This window comes from Rutilus rutilus (genome assembly GCF_951802725.1).
Source record: "Rutilus rutilus genome assembly, chromosome: 21".
NCBI lineage: Eukaryota > Metazoa > Chordata > Actinopteri > Cypriniformes > Leuciscidae > Rutilus > Rutilus rutilus.
This window is the reverse complement of record NC_140226.1, coordinates 3,539,943-3,562,723: the sequence shown is the minus strand read 5'-3', so window position 1 is coordinate 3,562,723 and position 22,781 is coordinate 3,539,943. Positions and strand designations below refer to the sequence as shown.

Here is a 22,781-nt window from a genome sequence, read left to right as displayed (position 1 = left end):
TGAATAAATATTCACGATATACAATCATGCACTGGCGTTCTTGTGTCCTTTGTTTCTGAATAAATTGCTGATAGAAAGTACAGCTTAATATGTGTGAAGAGTTAATTTGCAAAAACAAATTTATAAATGTTCATAAATCGTGTTTTTTATTGTGCATATTTCATGTAATATCAATCAAACTGCAGTTGGGTTGTTTTTATTAAGTAATAATAACTTACAAAATTAAAGTTCAATTTGAAGTCTGTTTTTTATATATTAAAAGTTTTTTTTTTTTTTTTTTTTGCAAAAGCAGATAACTCCACATTTCATGTTTCAAAGTGAAACAAAACCAAGCAATTGCTTTTTAATTTCATTCAAGTGCAATATTTAACATTCTTTAACTTAATACAAGTAGGTAAAGAGCAGTAAAAATAGCCCATTAATTAGCTAAGTTAAACATGACAGAATTTTCCCTCACCACTGTAAGTAACTGATTAGCAAGGTTTCAGAAAAAGTTTAAGCTTTTATTTTCCTTTTACGTCCCGGAGAAGATATTATGGGTTCATCAAGTTCACTTCACTGACATCCTCGATCACTTTTTTAGGCTACGTTTACACGTGGCCGGTTATTTTCATAAACGGACATTTCACCCTCTCTGTTTTCAGAAAAGTGTTCGTTTACACAAACCTGTGTATATGCCGTCAAGAGCATGCCAAACCTGTAGGTGGCAGTGTAACGAGAAGCTCAAGCCCATGTTTTGACGAAACTCCTCTCAGCTAGTGCGTCTTTCCCAGGGGGGCAATGTTTCGGAAAACATTGAAGCTTCCCCGGGCGCCGCCATTGATTAGCAGACCATCACCTGCTGTTAGCAATCCATTGACTCCCATTCATTTTGGCGTCACTTTGACAGCGAATAACTTTACATCTGAGTTTAAAGACTCCATTTGTCCATTATTTATTTCTAAAGAAACACGAAAATGTATAAAAGGCTCCATACCTTGTATCTTACGTTATGGCCCCGTAGATGCAGTTTTTGTAAAAATAGGCTAACGATTGCGTCATAACCACGCGACTGTCGCACAGTAGAGAGATTACCGTATGGACAGGAGGAGAGAATACTTAGCAAAAGTTGCTCCTGCTCCTAGCTCATGGACACCTACTCACACTCTCCGTCTCAGCAAGTTTCGGAAGGGAATGATTCAGATTTCGCTTGGCTCAGCTACTAGAAGACAGACGTCACATCTTCGTCGTCAAGCTCAGTTTGAGTCTGCGCAGTACACTCAGCCATCAGGAAGAGAGTGCTTCTAATTGACTTCACTTTTCTTCGTTGAATCCAATGGGGTCGCTGTGTCCAGTTTATATACTGTCTATGGTCTTTCTGAAGTGACTAGCAGCCTTGTCACCTGACCTGAATACTGTGCGCTGATTCGCTAAAACTGACTTATTGGGCTGTGCTCTCAAAAAACAAAGGTGCTTGTCGGTTTCCGCTGTAAAACGTGAACCCTTGATGCTATGACAGAGGACATTATCAGCTTTTGTGACAAAACGTGTTTAGGGTTCAGAACGTGCTGTATGTGGAGAATAATTTTTTTTTTAAACGTGACATTTATTGTTTTTTTTTGTGCAAATTAACTCTTAAATTTTCATACAGCTAAATCCCCCAGTCTTGCGTAACCAGGTCTTCAGGCCTATCTTCATAGTTAGGGACGTGAAAACGTAACGTTGATGTCCCTACAATAACATACCTATGTGTAAAACTCTTGGACATGTTTTAAAGGGTCTATGCTGCAAACCTTACATACTTCACATACTTTCGAAAATCCAACGTTTAGTTGATCCAAATCCAACATAGAGTGCTCATTGTCACAGTTGTAAACACGACAGCTTGCTTTTTCCATAAGGGGGTTTGGCATCACGGCATCTTTGACCGTTAAAGAACGCGACACACACGTCTCCCGGAAATCCTGTAGAATTCAACCAATCAGATGACGACTTCGAAAATCCTGAAGTGTTTACAATTTTGTGTTGTCGTTTGCATCAGATGTTCAGCCAGCGGACCATGTTCAGACTCACCCTTACACCAACATGTTCAGTTACAGTTTGCGGGATTATCTTATTTCAGTGCGTTTTTATTTGATATGGTTGACAGTATTATCTAACAAATATAGCTACAAACCATGGGTCAAAGCACCAATGGCTCATGTGGACGATTACAATGGAAATGAATATTTTCAAATATAATGAGAATTTTACAGCAAAGTCTGTCTTGAATGTTCACTGATAGTTAAGAGTTAGATGAATCAGGTTCAGCAATAAACACCCGGTGTGCAAAGAGACAAATGACTTCATAATAGATGCGATTAAAAGAAAGGCGGTGTATGTGGACTCATGCTAAACACTTACATTTCGAAAAATTGCATGTCATTGAACATTTTCAAATGAGTGAAGTTTCGAAAGAGAACAAATGTAGGAGGGGCTTGATTGTGTCTGTGGGGAATTGATTGGATGGTTGTGGTTTGCTATTGGCTGATCTCATGTGAGTGACAGGTTATAGCCCCGCCCTCGTCATCAGAGAAGAGAAGAGATGCTGCAAGAGGGACTTATTCTGATGCCAGGAAGATGAATTTAAAACAGTCGCCAATACAGGCATTTTCAAGCGCAAGAAGACGAGAAAGAGAGATCAATTCAGTATTCACGCGCTGTCTAAGACATGGATTTCTGGGTTCGCGCTTCGGATTTTGCGCAGAGAAAACGTCCCACACAGAGTGTCACATTGGTTTCCCCTTCGTGTCTTCTTGCTCTTGAATATTTAATTTGGCAAGGTTTACACATCGTGACGATGCAGCACTTGCCCGTTCATGTTCTCACAGCATTGCATTGCTAGAATTCATAAAAATATGGCGATTGACACATTTCATATATCTAATTGGTAACACTTTATTTTACAGTGTCTTTGTTACATATGTAACATGTCCTTAACATATAATAATTTATGCATAATAAAATTATGCATAATTACATGCAACCAACACTCAACCAAATCCTAATCCTACCATAATGTAAGTACATGTAGTTACTTAATACTCAGCACTTAAATGTATAACTGACACAATGTAACAATGACACCTTAAAATAAAGTGTAACGCTAACAACTATTTTTACTTGCATTTGGCGCTTAGCGGGTGTAGGCTATATATATTAGGGCTGGGGGAATTAACGCGTTAATCTTTGCGATTAATTTGAGATGTTTAATGCATTAAAAAAAAAAAAAAAAAGGCAATTGACTGCAGCACCTTTTTTTTTTTTTTTGCCTCGTTTTAATGACTTCCTGTTGCGGCTGCAGTTGAAAAGGTCACAAATATGCCGTCCTGGCCCTCCAATTTGTATGGACATTTCTCTTTTTTTTACCCTTTCTTTTGTTTAATTTAATTAGTGATTCTACGTTTAAATATTGATGATTACAAGTTTGGGGGAAATGCGATTAATTGCGATCAATCACAGCAAATTGTGCGATTAATTAGTTAATTTTATTTATCGATTCCCATATATATATATATATATATATATATATATATATAGTCATATTATTTAAATGTATTATCGTTATCATAAACACACTAATTTGTAGTGCAAATAAGTTTATTGTTGCACACCAGATGAAAAACGTCACACTGCGAAACTAAATTGCTTACTTCTGTGTTGAAAAATTAGGTATTTTCCTCAAGAAAACTGGATTTAAAACCAGAATCTGAACTCATATACTGAAACAAATTAGGTTAAAAAAAAAAATCAGGAGGATTACCAATGCACAGCTAACATTTTTTGGTTGCCACAATGTTCCCAGAACAGACATCCTAACGCTCTCTGTTGGTTAGCCAGAAATATTTTATTTATGTAAACAAAATGTTCCCTGTTAGTTTGGTTTTCCTAACATTCCCAGTATGTCTTTTTAAATTCAAGAAAACTGAAACTGAAACAAATTAGGTTAAAAATGATGCTATGTTTAGGGTTATGGGTTGTTTAGGAGAAGTAGCCTATAAAGTATAGTATAAAGTGCTAGAACATACAAAAAAGGAAAGGATATGGTCCTATTTGCAGTCCTGAAACTGCAGCCTTCAGGATTGCAGGGTCAAGCTATACTGCAGTTTAAAACAATTTATATTCATATATCCATTAAAAAAGAGCATCTACATATGAGGACCCTTTTTTGATGGGGTAGCAACTGATGAACGGCTAAAAAAAACCGGTCCTGGTACATCAATCTGCCGTTTGAAAAGAACTTCTGCTTGTTGAGGGAATGTAAAGCGCTGACGGTGAACGGGATGTTTGTTTTCTGGTTTCTAAGGGGTGGAGCGACTCTCTGCTCCTCACTTCTCCACTTCTCCATGAGTGTTTTCCCTGCAGTTCATTTCTCATCCTCCCTGCTGACGTCTGACTTCCGCATTCCTCGCTCTTCCCGATCAGGGATCAGCGCTCGCGACTCGAGCTGATGCAACGATTCCCGCTCTTCAAGATCTACTCGCGACCTCCAGCTGACGTCACAAAGGGATTCCACTCGCTCACCTCGAGACCAAAGTCAGGTAAGAGGCCAACTTTGACAACTTTTGCACGGCTTCGAGTCCTAGGCTCCGCATTTCTCCCCGGCTGTGTCTCAAAGCGCAGAGAGACGCCTAGCGGAGCGCGTTTTTACGCATCGGACGCGCGCAGGAGCATTCATGGAAATCGCGCGCGCGCTCCGATTCAGTGATGCGCAAAAATGCTGTCTATCAAGGGAACTCGCTTGGTTTTGAGACACAGTCCGAGTGTATGCAAGCACAGAATGTACATTGCAACATCAGCAACGTGCGTATTTATTTTGAATAACAACAATAGATTCTGTTGCAGGAGCTGCATGCGTTATGCAACTTAAAGACCTCTTTATTTCCAAGTTTGAACGCATTTCTCTCAGGCATGTCCATCTCTAGTTGTAGCCTACATAGGGAATGTTCACTGATGATGGTACAGACAGACAGACTCAACACTGAAGTTCATGTTACATAAGAGAAACTTCCGCTTTGAGATCATTTTGACTCACTGTAGGGCGTGGTGCAAATGCACATTCATATGTTCATCATCTTTACCTTGTTATTTCACTGTATTGTCCGGTGTCACACACAATCCATTAAGCTTGTAATCAGTGAAACGGATGCATGTGTGTTAATGGGCAGCAATACTGTAGACACAAACTTTTTTTAATAAAAAATGTATATTGTACTGTAGGTTCAAATCTGGGTTCAAGTCCAGTTTTACAGTAATATGCATTACTATATGCATGAATGTGGTGTGTCTTCGCCTCAGTTTATTTAAAACATGATCTAAAACTTAAGTGCTGCAAAAATTTGCATGTTACATCACAATAAAGTTAAATGAACTCTCTGTAGATCATCAGCATTTTCAGCTGTTCAGAAAAGGGTTTCACTTCCACTCAGAAAGAAGTGGGCGATAAAATCTGGAAGCAATGTGTGAAACTGTTTCTCATTGCATAACAGTGCTATTATAACTGCATGCATAATGCAACGAAATGACACTGACCTTTACAGATGTAGGAACGTTGATTATGACACACAGCTCATACACGCAATGATGTGATCAACAGTAACTAGTCTACATGCAAATATATGTCACTGTCAATAAACCTACTGGGTATCAATGTGCATTATGACACTCTCAGGCATTAACAACTGTGTAAAATGATCTAAATGTATTGATTCGTTAACATTATAAAATGTGAAGAGTGTTTAGCGTTAAAAACATGCCATGTTGTGACATGCTGCTATACTTCATATGAAACGACTTTAAACTGCGTTCATTTACAGTGAGCTCAACGCATATCTGAAATCTGTTGTCTCTGAAAACACTTCTTTCCATGCAGAAATGTGGTTATACTTCAGTGTTTTGAGATTTATCTGAAACACAGTTTAACATATGTCTTTAAAACAATATTTATACTTTAAACTGATGATTGAAAAAGGTTTGCTTAGTGTCAGTTTGGAAGTGTCGTTTTAGGATGTAATTTCAGTCACTTTTATAATTAGAAGCAGGGAAAAATCTTTGCCTTGTTGGACTAAATGAAACCTCATGGTTAATTTGAATGCTGTTAAACACGACTCACATGAAGCGACTTACAATCAGATGTTAATATGTTGCTATAAGAATATGATTCTGCAGCAAGCATAAAAATACAGACAGCACACACAAATATTGGGTCAAATAGGTTTTTAATTAGACTGAACTGCTTTAGCGGCGCTTGTTACAACTACTGAATCTAATTTTTATTAATTTGTAGAGGAGCTGCACGATTAATCGTTAAAAGATGCCGATCTCGATTCAAACTCACAAAATGACAACGATTTGTCTCTGTCTATTAAACTTTTAAAAAGTACGATCACTGCAAACGTTCAGATCTGCGTTCTGACCCAGAGAGAGCCGTTGTCATGTGTAGATATGAAACTGTGTGTGAAGCTGTCTTTTCAACACACACAGTGTGATTATTTCTGTGCCAGAGTAATTCATATAATCACAGAAGTACCTGGATAAAAGTTTACAGTTCGGATATAAACACTGATGTCTATGGTAGCGATCAAAAATAGAGTAGGCTAAATCACCTTTTGAAAGTAACTAGACGCTTCAAATAAAGATTGTATCAATTCACCAGTAGGTGGCGACAAGTGACTGTTGTATTTGTCATTCAATCATTCACTCAAGAGATTCGTTCAAAAACGCTGATTCATCCAGTAATGAAACAAAGAAGTCTTTAGGTGTGTTGGACTTGAAACGATCGTTGTATGACATTAAAGACCCTGCGAGCGATTAGAGAGCATTAGACGTCTCCATATGATGAGATACCCTGATCAGTCCAGCGCCGCTTCAAGTCCAACACACCTAGTATGAGCGAGTCATTGAATCGTTCATTCAAACAGATTTAAAAATAATAATAGTTCATTCAAATCATGCAATTAAAGTCCCCCTGTGGTGAAAATCAAGGTTTTAAATGTTGTTTGTGTGTCTATGTGATGTTTTTAATATGCTTTAAGACAAACCATGTGTAAATTCATAAGTCGACACCATTGCTGAGTATTTTCTCCTTAAAACTGCAGTGAACCAAAGACAGTCTCAAAAACACGCTTTGAAATCGCTGGTGTTTCTGACGTCACAAACTACCTTGTTTAAATGTAAGAAAAACGTTTAAATGTGTAATTTTGGTGATTAAAGATGAGTTTTAAGGGATACAAATATTGACTACAGGGGGACTTTAAGTTGTTTGTTCAGAATCATGATCTCAGTTTGAAACAAAAATTGTGTTTCTCAATTTATTCAGATTTGTGCAGCTATAATTTACTGTATATCCTTATTTAATATTAACTCTTAAAGTCACTTTTATTTATGGTTTTTATAGACGTAGTTTAAAATCAGTTACTTGCTGAACACAATTTCTCAATTTCTATGGATGTGTTGTTCAGCTTGGTTGTGCTGAATTTACCATATGGACAGTAAATTGTTTATTGTATTTATTTTGCTTGTTGTCCGTATTATACTTGGACAAACAACATAATCAAGAGTGGCATGTTTCATCATTCTCTGTAGAGTGCTAGACAGCATTACTTGGATATACTGAAGAACGGGGCAATCAATCAATTAGAGCAACACTTTATCTGTGATAATGGATCAAAATATTAATATAACATGTGGTAACGGTCACAGCGGAGAGAGCGTCGGTTTGCACGGCTCTGAACTAAAGCGCTCTATAGAACTTTCCAGGGAAAACCTAAACAAAGAGAACAGTGTTGTATTCTGTTTATTTTTCCAAATCCTTCATGCTGTCATTCCCTCAATACATACTTGTCTTGACTGGTCGGTATGAAGTTTTATTTGGAAGTGTGTTAAAAGTTTCAAAGATGGTGATTATTTTTTTTTTTACTGTGGAAATCATTTTTCCATTGGGGCTTTTAGTAAGATGGCTCGTGTTGTAGACAGAAAAACCTCACACACCTTCTGAACACTTGAAAATGTTCCTGATTAATGTATTGCAGACGGGATTTAGTTAAGCATCGGGTTAGTCAGTATATGCCTACGGGAATATAAGCTTACTATATTTGAGGTTGTAGGGTTTTTTGAGTGTTCTTTGTTGTTCCAAGATTGGTATTTTCTGGCAAATACAAAAGATCCCTCCATGTCTGTCTGATATTGTGTAGTGATAAATGAATTTTTTTTTTTTTTTTTACCAAATCAACAAAATGTTCAAAATGTCCAGTTTTTTCTTGGCTATGTGAAGGTTTAGGGAACATTCCGTTTCATCATTCTTCACACTTATGGAATGTTACTTTTGAATGTTCTCCGGATGGTCTGAAAACAAGTTGTAACATTTAAAAACATTAGACAAACGTCCAACTTTCTTAAAAAACATTCCATGAACAATTTATAAATAATGTTTTTGTGCTAATGTTTTGAGAACATCATTAAAGACCAGATAACTTTGAACAAACGCTATTAACGTTACTGGAAGTACGTTTGTTCATAACTGAGAGAACCTTGTCACATCTCATTAATTATTGGCAAGCAACATGTGCAACATATTCCATAGCCTAATAATAGTAAACAGAATACTCTTTATTAACAGAAAGTAATCAAATGTAAAACAACACTGCGTAGTCTTCACTGTATAAATGAAATATGGATTAACCCTAATAAATCTACTAAAGAGCAGTGATTGTTTTTTTTCTTTGTCTTTTGTTGTTTAAATTAACATTAATGACACAGACAGCAGCAGGCTTTATTAGGCTACTGTCACTTTAAGACCGAATCCCAATACTCATGCAACTTATTTCCCAACTGTTTATGTTACCTTATACATAACCGACGGTGTTTAAAGCTACACTGTGTCATTTTTTAAGTTGATTCTTTGCAAAAAACACTTTCTTTCAAAATGATATGTAGCCTACTCATTAATGTCAGAGCCCGTCTACGGAGAGCCTGGGCACTTCCTATTAGCCCCATTGTATCGATCTTGGTTGCAGTTCCATTAGAATTCCACTGGAGGTGATCGCGGGCGAGTGCAGACTGAATGGGAGTCTATGGGGCTAGACGGCTAAATTTGTCTCTTTCACCCGATTGCCGTTGAGAAATCTCAGATTTTATTGTAGGTTTTGCAAGTTCAACATGGGTTATAGGTCGAAAGTTGAATGAACGAGTACTTATGTCCTTTCGATTTCTTACAGGTTGAGTTGTTGTTGCCCATAACACGCTAGCATTCTGCTAATGACGTCAGCATTCTGACGTCATTGACATTTTAAAAGACTTTTTAAACCAAATAAGTGACTCTAAAAAATCTAACACCCAGCAATGTGTAATTTCTTTGCATCTCCTTTCGAATACAACATTCAAATTACTAGACAAAAAATTATATCCTGAGAAAAGTGGATTTTGAGGGTTTTTCGCCATAGACCTCCATTCATTCTGCACTCGCCTGCGAGCGCCCCCGCATGGACAGAGACGTGTTACTGCAGCCAGTCCAGAAACCGGAAGTAAGCAGAGAGTGCCAATTCTCTTCCTAGACATTTTCTGTTAATGTGTAGTTACCATAGACAGTATAAGAAGTGGACAGAGCCATCTCATTGGATCTCAATTGAGACAAGTGAAGCCCATTTTTAGCGATTTCTTAGCACTTCCTTTCCTGACGCGCAGACTCAATCAGAGCTATATTATGACGTATTATGGCGTCGGTTATGACGCAATCGTTAACCTATTTTTACAAAAACTGCTTCTACGGGGCCATAACGTAGGCTACAAGGTAGTGGAGCATTTTATACATTGTTGTGTTTCTTTAGAAATAAATAATGGACAAATGGAGTCTTCAAACGCCTCAGATGTAAAGTTATTCGCTGTCAAAGTGACGCCAAAATGAATGGGAGTCAATGGGATGCTAACAGCAGGTGAAGTTCTGCTACAAGATGGCGGCACGCGGCCGACTTCAACTTCCGGTCGACTTCCTTCCCGCTTGGTAGTTACTTATACCAGTGCGTATCCATCTTGAAAATACATTAGCCAAAGAGGGACATACCTGGAAATTCAAGCTTCGCCTTTCGAGTTTTGACACTCAGTGGCACCGTGACGAATGCGAGGGGGAGATTACTCGCGACTGCCGGCAGATTTGAAATAATACGGTCACCGTAGGAGTTAAAACGCCCTCGGAATGGGAGGGGCTAGAAAGTAATATTCAGTTGGTAGTCATAAACAATTTCACAGCTAGATGGGAGAAAATCCTACACAGTGTAGCTTTAATAACTCTTTTTATCATCAACTACATCCTGCAGTTTAGCAACAGTAGACTGTATTTGATTTGGACGTCAAGTTTGGGCTTTTAGGGAGGAATGAAAGCGCAGATCTGTGTAGGAAAGAAATGCACTAAAATCACACAGCTCTAGTTTCTTGCTGTCATTGTTGTAGAGTTGCTGTCGTTGCAATGTCTCCACTCCACACAGATGTTGCAAATGTATTGTTCAGGTGTCTGAACATCTGGTAGAACTGAATGTGTTGAAGCAATTTTAGCTGCGCACAGAAAAATTGAAAACTCGCGAGTTTTGCGTCTTCTGATCGACCTTTATAGCTTACAGACTCGAAATGTTGTATTTGTGTAGCGAGAGACCAGCGGTCACGTGACAAAAGAACGAAGGACTCGGACCCGAAAGACTCGAAAGATGAACTAATCATTTCAGTTTTTGCATTCAGCCTATGGGTTTGTGACTTGAAGAACGAACGACTCGAACCCAAAAAGACTCGAGAGATGAGCTAATCATTTCAGTTTTTGCATTCAGCCTATGGGTTTGTGACTTGAAGAACGAACGACTCGAACCCAAAAAGACTCGAAAGATGAACTAATCATTTCAGTTTTTGCATTCAGCCTATGGGTTTGTGACTTGAAGAACGAACGACTCGAACCCAAAAAGACTCGAGAGATGAGCTAATCATTTTTCTTTCCGGTACTGACAGCATAGTCTCTATGGGACTGACTGAAAGAACAAAAGATTCGGACCCGGCCGAACCTGAACCAGACTCGAGAGATGGACTAATCATTTCTGATACCGTACCGGTACTGCAGTGCATTCAAATGCACATATGGGGCTGTGTCACACGGCCCAGATCAGACACTGACGAGTCGACTGAACTAACGTAATGTCTCAAAGTCGAACCCGAAGACACGAGGCGGGGAACAGACGTGATAAATTTGAAGTTGCAAAAGAAAGAACGTCTCGGATCAGGAGGTGAGGTGAACTAATAGACTGCAATAGCCTGAACTTAAGACCCAGCTAATCAATTAATTAAACATTTCGGTGTCTTATAATTTGGCTTTGGCTGCATTACCCTTTTTTTTTTTTTTTTTTTAAACGAGATTCAATGATCCGAGTCAGTAAAATGATCCGAACTTCCCACCACTACTAACTATTGAGTTTATAGTCATTAAAATAAATTTGAAAGTTGAAATTAAAGATTGAATCCAAGCTGAGGCCGTGTGTCCACCAAAGGATTTTCCCATTGTTTTCAATGGGAGCGTTTAATTAAAACGTCAGCAGCGTCATGAGGTTTTTTTGTAAACGCTGAGAGTTGAAAAACTACAAATACCACACCGACCAACCGCCACATACAAGCATACAACGACAACAGACGACAATAACGAGCACAACAACCGAACAAGGTAATTTAAAACAAAGGCCAGAGCATGAACTTTACATTGTGTCGACATCCAGAAACAAACTCTCTGTGAAATCAGACACTGGTCACACTTGCGCAGATTTTCAGAAGTTTTCAGCTGGCTAAACATGCTTTGGTGGACACGTGGCCTAAAGTGCGCCAAAGCCATATTTTTGATTGAAGTTCATTTTAAAAGTGACAGAATTTGAAAGCTGAAACTTTGTTTCCTATCAAAAGTAACAAAGCACAAAGCTTGAGATTATTGGATGGTAACTGTTCACGCATCAACAGAAAACAGCATAAACTAAAAGATATTGCTTCATCAAAATCAATCAATTAAAAACGAGAAATCGATATTGTCTAGTGTCCACATGTTTACCCGTTCTAGCTTATCCACATTGTTCACAAAATAGATGCTGAAGACAGTCAAAACGTGCGGAGAAGCAAATTTTTTCTGACATTTCTGTGTATCATAAAATCGCGGGTCCCTCCCCGATTTTTGATGCTATCATAGAAGTGCCCCATTCACTCCCATTCAAAAGGCATTTAACCTAAAACGAAAATACAGTCAAACTTAAAAGTGCCGTTTCCATTCTAATTATGCTTTTAAACGAAAGTTTGCCTCGAGTAGATTAACAAAAAGAGCCTAGGTTGCATTTTGGTGAGAGTTACGCTTTAAAAAGGCATATTTTTTCTCATTTTATATTGAATGATCTCTCTGTGAGAAAGAGTGCATGACGAGCGATGTGCTTAAGTTAGTAGGTTAAGGTGTTTGTTTAAATGACTAACGTTCAGTATGAGCAATGAGCAGAGACTAATGAAACTTCCTCTGAGTCAGAACTGGTGTGTGTGCCATGCAGAGGTTCACATATGGCAGTGATTTCTGGTGTCATAGTGAGGGCGTTTCTTCAAGAAGCTCATTCATGCCGGTCCCTTTCTGCAGTTCATCTCTCTGTAAGAATGGAAAGACTTGAGAATGTTTTCTTTAAAATAGTTCTTCTCAAGCTATGGACTGCACATCTGAAGGGTGTCTTTATCTGAGGCCGATGACATTGTCCTGTTCGTCTGCGGCCACATTCCTCTCGGCTGACATGGAGAACTCAGATTTGGATGGAGGAAACTCGGGCAGCGGGCGGATCTTGGCTCAGTTCTCAGTTGTTCTCTCCACGGCTTTAAGGAGAATGTGTCTGGGTCTAGTTTTGTGCCTCTCGTAAAAAGAAAAAGGGGGGAAAGGAGCAGCTTATCTTGCCAAGGGTCTGTAAGTGGTCGTATTATATACACATGTCAGATGTTGAATATCTAATGTGCAGAATAGACAGTGCATGGGCACAATGGACATGTGTTCAAAACAATAAGTGGAGACTTGTGTGTATGTAACATTTCTGTTGGTTAGTTAAAGTACCCCATATATGCTATTTAAAAGGTTCCTAATTTCAAAGTTACATTTTCTTTCTGACAGTGTCTGAAACTATTCGATCAAGGATTCAGTCTCTCTAAGCCCCTTCTTTCTGAGAGTCTACACAGCTCTGATCAGGTCAGATGGCTCAGTCTGTTGTGATTGGTCTACTCTGCTCTGATTGGTCAGATGTCCCAGTCAGTTGTGATTGGTCTACTCTGCTCTGATTGGTCAGATGTCCCAGTCAGTTGTGATTGGTCTACTCTGCTCTGATTGGTCAGATGGCCCAGTCTGTTGTGATTGGTCTACTCTGCTCTGATTGGTCAGATGGCTCAGTCTGTTGTGATTGGTCTACTCTGCTCTGATTGGTCAGATGGCCCAGTCTGTTGTGATTGGTCTACTCTGCTCTGATTGGTCAGATGTCCCAGTCAGTTGTGATTGGTCTACTCTGCTCTGATTGGTCAGATGGCCCAGTCTGTTGTGATTGGTCTACTCTGCTCTGATTGGTCAGATGGCTCAGTCTGTTGTGATTGGTCTACTCTGCTCTGATTGGTCAGATGGCTCAGTCTGTTGTGATTGGTCTACTCAGCTCCAATTGGTCAGATGGCTCAGTCTGTTGTGATTGGTCTACTCTGCTCTGATTGGTCAGATGGCCCAGTCTGTTGTGATTGGTCTACTCTGCTCTGATTGGTCAGATGTCCCAGTCTGTTGTGATTGGTCTACTCTGCTCTGATTGGTCAGATGGCTCAGTCTGTTGTGATTGGTCTACCCTGCTCTGATTGGTCAGATGTCCCAGTCTGTTGTGATTGGTTTACTCTGCTCTGATTGGTCAGATGGTCCAGTCTGTTGTGATTGGTCTACTCTGCTCTGATTGGTCAGATGGTCCAGTCTGTTGTGAGTGGTCTACTATGCTCTGATTGGTCAGACGGCTCAGTCTGTTGTGATTGGTCTACTCTGCTCTGATTGGTCAGATGGCTCAGTCTGTTGTGATTGGTCTACCCTGCTCTGATTGGTCAGATGTCCCAGTCTGTTGTGATTGGTCTACCCTGCTCTGATTGGTCAGACGGCCCAGTCAGTTGTGATTGGTCTACTCTGCTCTGATTGGTCAGATGGCCCAGTCTGTTGTGATTGGTCTACTCTGCTCTGATTGGTCAGATGTCCCAGTCTGTTGTGATTGGTCTACCCTGCTCTGATTGGTCAGATAGTTCAGTCTGTTGTGATTGGTCTACTCTGCTCTGATTGGTCAGCTGTCCCAGTCTGCTGTGATTGGTCTACTCTGCTCTGATTGGTCAGATAGTTCAGTCTGTTGTGATTGGTCTACCCTGCTCTGATTGGTCAGACGGCCCAGTCTGTTGTGATTGGTCTATTCTGCTTTGATTGGTCAGTTGGCTTAGTCTGTTGTGATTGGTCTACTCTGCTCTGATTTGTCAGATGTCCCAGTCTGTTGTGATTGGTCTACACTGCTCTGATTGGTCAGACGGCTCAGTCTGTTGTGATTGGTCTGCTCTGCTCTGATTGGTCAGTTGGCTCAGTCTGTTGTGATTGGTCTGCTCTACTCTGATTGGTCAGTTGGCTCAGTCTGTTGTGATCGGTCTATTCTGCTCTGATTGGTCAGATGGCCCAGTCTGTTGTGATTGGTCTACTCTGCTCTGATTGGTCAGATGGCTCAGTCTGTTTCACATTGGTCAGTTGGCCCAGTCTGTTGTGATTGGTCTATTCTGCTGTGATTGGTCAGACAGCCCAATCTGTTGTGATTGGTCGACCGCTTACAGCACATGTCTGAAACGAAACACCCAATACTTATTTTAATTTCAGCTCTTCCTCAGCACTTGTATACAGAGTAATGCGAACAGTAACGATGGCGTGGGTTTTACCGCATCAATCTCATCGAAGTGGATTTGCTTTGTCAGCAGAAAGCAAACCTTTCGTACAAACCTACGTAGGTTTGTAACTAATTTGCATAATGCCAGCCTGTGGTCTTCATTGGCTGAACAGCTTCTCTTTGCTCCTCCCTCAAACAGAAACAAAAAACAAAAAGACGCCTTCTCCACATGAACAACACGAACCGAACTCTTCCAGTCTCAGATACAACTACAGTGTTTGAGGGAGGAGCAAAGAGAAGCTGTTCAGCCAATGAAGACCACAGGCTGGCATTATGCAAATTAGTTACAAACCTACGTAGGTTCGAGCAGGAAGTGAGTCTGGAGTTACTGACGACTCATTTCAGGCAGTTCAGAATTTCTTTTGGGAGACAATAAATCCATATCTGCACTTTGATGTTTGAAACTTTGCAGAGCTTTTACATTCACAAACAGCTGTATTACACTGTGCATGAAAGGTCATACCTGAAAATAGGGGCACTTTAAAAACATTATTTTATTGTTCAGCTGTTTTTTTGTTGTCAGAAAAGGTCTAAATGATGGATTCCAGTGACAGATTGAGCATCTGGACAAAACCTGCCGCTGCTTTGTTGGTATTTCTGCACAGGTGGTGTTGTGAGGGTGACTTTTATTTTGTAAAGATATGACTTTGAATCATGGATTTAGGACATTATAAAATATAACATATTTTGCATTACTTTTGGTTTACTTTTCCCTTTGAAGTCTTAAATGATTGTAGTTGATGTGTCAATTCTTCAATAATAATTATGGCTACGGTCACACTGTCAGTTTTTGGGAAAAATTGGACGTTTTGAATGATCAAAGAACATTCTGAAATAACGTTTTTTATAACTTAATGGGAACGTCAGCAAAAACGTTTTTTGAATTTTTTTTTGTTTGTTTGTTTGGTAGGATGACCAGTGCTTGGTAATCTTTGTAAAAGACACAACTAATCCAAATTAAATTTACATTTGTGACAGTAGAGATTGTCAACTTATCTCACACGATATATTTCTGTATTTCATTTTTAAACAGGATAATATATTTGGAGGAAATTCATTTGAATACAATATACAATGATTACTATAATACAAGCCTCTAATAATATATTGATAAAATCCATAAATAAATCCATTAATCAGCATTTATAATACATATTCTAACACTGTCTGTCAGCTCATAAACATAACTTGTTCTCGTTTTCAGTAAGTAGGAATCCTGACTCAACATAAATACCCAATTGCAATTGGATGGGTAACATTCACTCTTTTGTTCACTTCACGAGAATTTAACAGGAAAAAATGAGTCATGATCAATTTCCACTGAATGTAATCTGATCAAATATGTGTTATTATACTAGATAATATAATAAAAGTGTGTGTGTATATAGGCTGAATTGACTGCAGTCCTACAGGCCTCCGTATTTTAAAGTGTAGTATAGTATTAGTGAATATTCTTCATGCTATATTTGTGATTATTTTGATGCCAATATATAATTAACGCCAGTACTACTGTTCGTATTACTGTGAAACAAGTGCTGAAAAAGAGCACTTCAGGAAGAGATTACAATATGCTAATGGTCATGTGGTTTCCAACACAAGCTGTAAGCGGTCGACCAATCACAACAGACTGGATCACCTGACCAATCAGAGCAGAGTAGACCAATCACAACAGACTGGGCCATCTGACCAATCAGAGCAGAGTAGACCAATCACAACAGACTGGACCATCTGACCAATCAGAGCAGAGTAGACCAATCACAACAGACTGGGCCATCTGACCAATCAGAGCAGAGTAGACCAATCACAACAGACTGGACCATCTGACCAATCAGAGCAGAGTAGACCGATCACAACAGACTGGACCATCTGACCAATCAGAGCAGAGTAGACCAATCACAGCAGACTTGGGCCATCTGACCAATCAGAGCAGAGTAGACCAATCACAACAGACTGTGCCATCTGACCAATCAGAGCAGAGTAGACCAATCACAACAGACTGGACCATCTGACCAATCAGAGCAGAGTAGACCAATCACAGCAGACTTGGGCCATCTGACCAATCAGAGCAGAGTAGGCCAATCACAACAGACTGTGCCATCTGACCAATCAGAGCAGAGTAGACCAATCACAACAGACTGGGCCATCTGACCAATCAGAGCAGAGTAGACCAATCACAACAGACTGTGCCATCTGACCAATCAGAGCAGAGTAGACCAATCACAACAGACTAGACCATCTGACCAATCAGAGCAGAGTAGACCAATCACAACAGACTGGATCATCTGACCAATCAGAGCAGAGTAGACCAATCACAACAGACTGTGCCATCTGACCAATCAGAGCAGAGTAGACCAATCACAACAGACTGGATCATCTGACCAATCAGAGCAGAGTAGACTCTTGAAAAGGAGGGGCTCAGAGAGAATACATTTTTGTACTAATCCTTTCAGACACTAAGAAAAGAGCTGATTCTGCAAAGAGAATTATAAAAAGAATTAAAGTGCTTTTGACCTTGAATGCATGTAAACCTATTGCAGGAGACTCCAAAACTAAATTAGGAACCTTTAAAATAGCATAATGGGGCACTTTAATAAGTCTTGGTGGTGTCTTAAACGACTGATAACTCGATTTCAAAAATGTCAAAAGACGGCTTTTGAGTCTCTCATGCAGAATCGTGTTGTCTTTCCTCCAGCTGTGGTCAGGGGTGTTGGTGACGTGATGCCCGGACAGATCCCGGACCCCTCGGTGACGGCGGGCTCGCTGCCCAGTCTGGGCCCTCTGGTGGGCCTTTCTGCCACCACACTAACCCAACACCTGAAGTACGCCGACCTCTACAACCTCGGGGCCATGCTGTCGCCTTTACATCTACTGGGAAAGCTGGGCAAGCGGCCGCTCCCCATTAAAGCTGAGGTGAGCGTCTTCGTCTCTAGACTGAGGGCATCTGAAGGAAACAGCACGTTATCTACTTCAACTAGTTCACATCAGCGTGACCCAGTGTTTCATATATGAGTAATCTGCAGGGAAACTAAAAAGTGGAGCTGTAAACCGCTTTGCTAAAAATCTAAATTGACAATTTTTATGTGTTTATTATAAACACATCATTGTTTCAAATTCATATGTCTCGTAATCTTTAATCAGAATAATTCCCCTCCCTCTTGCAGCGACATCTCTTCTCTTCTCTTCTCTGATGACGTGTTTTTGGCATCACATTTGTCTCTAGACATGTAAACATCATGCATGTGAGCTGTAGAAATGTATTTTTCCAAGTTGTAAATGAAACAAAAATTATTGGAGTTTGTTTTTACAAGAAAATATCATTTCAGTCTTTCTACTTCAAAATTTTACATTTTAATTCAATGTGTTACTTGCCATTTCTTTGTAATTCTTTGTATATTTTACTAGCAATTTCTAATTCAAAACTGTTTCAAAGTAAACCCAGCACCAATTTTTTGTTCCAGTGTATCAGCCAATCAGAGCGCTTGAAGGTGCAGCTCTATCTTTACAGGTGTGTGAGTTTGGAGCGGCACTGCCTGTGTGTACCTGGGAAGATTGAGCAGATCTGTGTGTTTGGTTCAGCTTTTTGTGCAGTCAGTGTTAAAACATATCGGTGGTGGTGTTTTCTGTGCACTTATCAAACTGCAGTGACTCCATCTAGTGGACAGACAGTCACTGCTTCAATGAAACAGACTCTGAAATCATAACAAAAGTGAATCTAATGAATCACAAATGAAACATAAAAGCATAAATGCCATCTGGCCCAACTATATCAGGCTATTTTTGCAGTGACAGGTAAAACCCCTCTACACTGATGATATTTAGACTAGACCAGAGATGGAGTCGGGTAAACACGGTAAAACATGTTCACGTCACAGTTAACTGAATTAAAGTAGGGTGGTAAATTGGTACTCATAAATATTTATTTTGTACTGTAAATATTTTTTTATTGAGGTATAAATATTTTAATTTCGGACTATTACATTTCCTGCCTTTTCATTCAGTTTGATATTGGTGAGCGGGTTTTTAAAAGCACAGCTAAAGAACAGAGTAAACATAAAAGCAATGAATATTTCTGCTTTAATGTTGCGTTTTCATTTGAGCAGATGTTGCTGACTGAACAGCTGCTCCTGTTAATGCAGACTGACTGAATGTTATTTATTAAAGAAGTTTGTATTATACCCTTATACACGACTTGCGTTATTTTTACTATTAAACGACAAGCATTTCATAATCGCCATCCGTTCAGGCTCAGTTTATGTGATCAGCAAGACTCATGTTTTTAATTTCCGACTGACTGTATAGTTATTATGCTATACTATAGCTTTCATTCAGCAAAAGTCTGTTGATATTTCAATTAATTATTGCGTTGCACAATTTGATGGCAAACAGAAAGCTTTTTCACTCTAGCCTGCAGAATACTATGATTAATAAGTTTTCAAGGTCTGTCCCTTTTTTCTTCTTCTTTGATTTAGAGAACATGGTTATATAAATCCCAACCAGAAATGTATAATTATCAACAGCACTATTGAATATTAACAAAACACTTTCTATGCATGGATGTCACCTAGTGGTCAAAAATGATAAAGCTCTTAAAAATGGTCCGTTTATAGTTTGCAACTATATTTGTACTCTTTTCTTTTCTTTTCTTTTCTTTTCTTTTCTTTTCTTTTCTTTTCTTTTCTTTTCTTTTTAAATATTGCATGCAACTTACTTGAATTTAAAGGTGAATATTGAATGTTTTAAACAGGTTGCCTAAACAAATGAAGTACTTTAATGGCAGATTGTAGGAAATTTAGCAGACTCATTAAAAGCCTTGCTTTTTGCTGTTGCCAGAAAGATGAAGAGGAAGACCGGAGGAAAAGAAGGCGAGAGAAAAACAAAGTGGCAGCAGCAAGATGTCGAAACAAAAAGAAAGAGAGAACGGAGTATCTCCAAAGGGTAAGTGGTTCATGTAAAAGAGTCAACATGCAGCGCCGGCGTATTAAAGGGATAGTTCACCCAAAAATGAAAATTACCCAATGATTTACTCACCGTGAAGTCATCCTAGGTGTATATGACATCCTTCTTTCAGACGAATGCAATCGGAGTTTAAATGTCCCGGCTCTTCCAAGCTTTATAATGGCAGTGAATGGCTGGTTTCTGTTTTGAAGTCCATAAAAGTGCATCTTATCGTGCATTTTATCGTGGATAGATGCACTTTTATGATGAATAGATGTACTTTTATGATGGATAGATACACTCTTATGATGGACAGATGCACTTTTATCATGGACAGATGCACTTTTATCATGGATAGATGCACTTTTATCATGGATAGATGCACTTTTATCATGGATAGATACACTCTTATGATGGACAGATGCACTTTTATCATGGATAGATGCACTTTTATCATGGATAGATACACTCTTATGATGGACAGATGCACTTTTATCATGGATAGATGCACTTTTATCATGGATAGATGCACTTTTATCATGGATAGATGCACTTTTATGATGGACAGATGCACTTTTCTGGACTTCAAAACAGAAACAGCCAATCACTGCCATTATAAAGCTTGGAAGAGCCGGGACATTTTTAATATAACTGATTGTATTCGTCTGAAAGAAGAATGTCATATACACCTAGGATGACTTCACAGTGAGTAAATCATGGGGTAATTTTCATTTTTTGGTGAACTATCCCTTTAACGTGCCCTCACCTCTTCCGTTGAAGGAATCTGAACGTCTAGAGATGATGAACTCGGAGCTGAAGTCACAGATCGAGGAGCTGAAGCACGAACGACAGCAGCTCATACTGATGCTCAATCGCCATCGGCCCACATGCATCGTGAGGACAGACAGCATCAAGAGCCCTGAGAAAGAGGCCGAATGAGAAGGATCACACATTCCCATGTTACTGTTTACAGGTTAGCTCTTCTGCTAGCTGACGCACTTGGCTCGAAGCACTTGGACATTTTAAGGAAGAGAAAATGGCGTTTGTTCTCTGACCTTCGAGGTTGGAGAGGTGCGAATAAACAAAGCAACAAGAGAAACACACTGATGGCCTCAGTATTGGGCTGTGTGTTAGTTACAAAACTTTTATGGGATGGTTTTTCTCCTGTAAAACTTTTTTTTTTTGTCATAAAGTGCCTTGTTTGTTTTAGTGCATTTAGGAAAGAGTTGTCTAAAGTTTGTTATGAATTCATGAAAACACTCATCGCACACATGTTGTGGCCTCGCCATGTAAACTGGATGATTCTTCATGGACTATCTCACCATTTGCTGCCTTCAGTTGGGTTTTTTGTTTTTCTGACGCAGGCGTCATGTATGCACATATGTATGAACTGTTTACATCTTGCCAATTTATTATAGTTATCTACTATATATATATGATTTTTATACTTCCAGTACATGGACTTATCACTAGACGTGATACATTTTATGCAACAAACAATTTCATAACCTCTATTTCTGTGACTTATTCAATTTGTTGTACAGCTGTGAAAACTGCAAGCAATTATTAAACAAGTGTTTCCCAAATGTTATTTTGCCATTATCAGAAATGTTTTTGAGTTGGACGACCTGCAGCCATTTTGCAATGTCATTTTTAGTCAGGGAACATACATACAATAAAACACAGAAACCTACAGTCCAACTCAGAATCATAATATACAAAATGTCTCTGATTTATGTGTCAAAGACCATCAGTGGTGAAAGATGGTTTTTGCTGCTTCCAACTCTCTACAGAAGTTCTCAGTGACAGTCGTCTCTAGTTCTTGCTTTCTCACTGTTTCTCAGCAGCGTATATCCGGTCTCTCCATGCCAAATGCTACAACAAGACACAGATGTATGTCATTTGCACTTGTCCTACTTACCGCTCGTCTCCCAACTCTCTCTCCCGTCGCAGACCTCGCTGAACCACGACCCCCTCGCCACATACCCCCACCGCCCGACTCAGGACGGGGAGCCATCTAAAACTAACATTATTGGGCATAGACTATAAAAAAAGATGGACGACGCCCCTTAACCAAGGGGGTAATCTTTCAGAAAAAACTGAAGCTTCCCCGGGCGCCGCCATTGATTAGCAGACCATCACCTGCTGTTAGCATCCCATTGACTCCCATTCATTTTGGCGTCACTTTGACAGCGAATAACTTTACATCTGAGTTGTTTAAAGACTCCATTTGTCCATTATTTATTTCTAAACAAACACGAAAATGTATAAAAGGCTCCATTACCTTGTATCTTACGTTATGGCCCCGTAGAAGCAGTTTTTGTAAAAATAGGCTAACGATTGCATCATAACCACGCGACTGTCGCACAGTAGAGAGATTACCGTATGGACAGGAGGAGAAGCTCGCGGGCGATCGGGGGGACGTGGAGGCAAAATAATTAATCAGAATACTTAGCAAAAGTTTCTCCTGCTCCTAGCTCATGGACAGCTCCTACTCACACTCTCCGTCTCTGCAAGTTTCGGAAGGGAATGATTCAGATTTCTCTTGGCACAGCTACTAGAAGACAGAAGCTCACGTCACATCTACGTCATCAAGCTCAGTGTGAGTCTGCGCAGTATGCTCAGCCATCAGGAAGTGAGTGCTTCTAATTGACTTCACTTTTCTCCGTTGAATCCAATGGGGTCGCTGTGTCCATTTCTTTTACTGTCTATGCCCTTAACTCTCTTCCATTGGTGAAAAGTGAAGCCGCCAAAGTCCTAATATTGCGCTGACATCTGGGACATCTGCGCAGTAGTAACGCAGGACCCGAGTCTGCGCAGTAGTGAGCCGAAAGTAAAGCTGTGATATCAAGGTCCCGCCCTCAC

At 39.5% G+C, this 22,781-nt stretch overlaps 1 protein-coding gene across 2 annotated transcripts; it reads left to right on the top strand.

Annotated features, from left to right (window-relative positions):
- Positions 1–3,854: 3,854 nt before the first annotated feature.
- On the top strand, positions 3,855–21,546 carry jdp2a (Jun dimerization protein 2a). Of its 2 annotated transcripts, XM_084393181.1 has the most exons (4): positions 3,855–4,559; positions 17,674–17,891; positions 19,812–19,916; positions 20,697–21,546. In XM_084393181.1, exons 1-4 carry the CDS (start codon positions 4,469–4,471, stop codon positions 20,853–20,855), a joined length of 573 nt encoding a protein of 190 aa, XP_084249307.1. In that variant the 5' UTR covers positions 3,855–4,468; the 3' UTR covers positions 20,856–21,546. The 2 variants fall into 2 exon arrangements, with proteins under 2 accessions (XP_084249307.1, XP_084249308.1); XM_084393182.1 differs by lacking the exons at positions 19,812–19,916; positions 20,697–21,546 and adding an exon at positions 18,440–19,752.
- Positions 21,547–22,781: the final 1,235 nt, after the last annotated feature.

Coding starts and splice junctions, on each gene's coding strand:
- jdp2a (XM_084393181.1), top strand. CDS start 4,469: ATGCAACGATTCCCGCTCTTCAAGATCTACTCGCGACCTCCAGCTGAC. Junction 17,892..19,811: donor CGCTCCCCATTAAAGCTGAG/GTGAGCGTCTTC, acceptor TGCTGTTGCCAG/AAAGATGAAGAGGAAGACCG. Junction 19,917..20,696: donor GAACGGAGTATCTCCAAAGG/GTAAGTGGTTCA, acceptor CTTCCGTTGAAG/GAATCTGAACGTCTAGAGAT.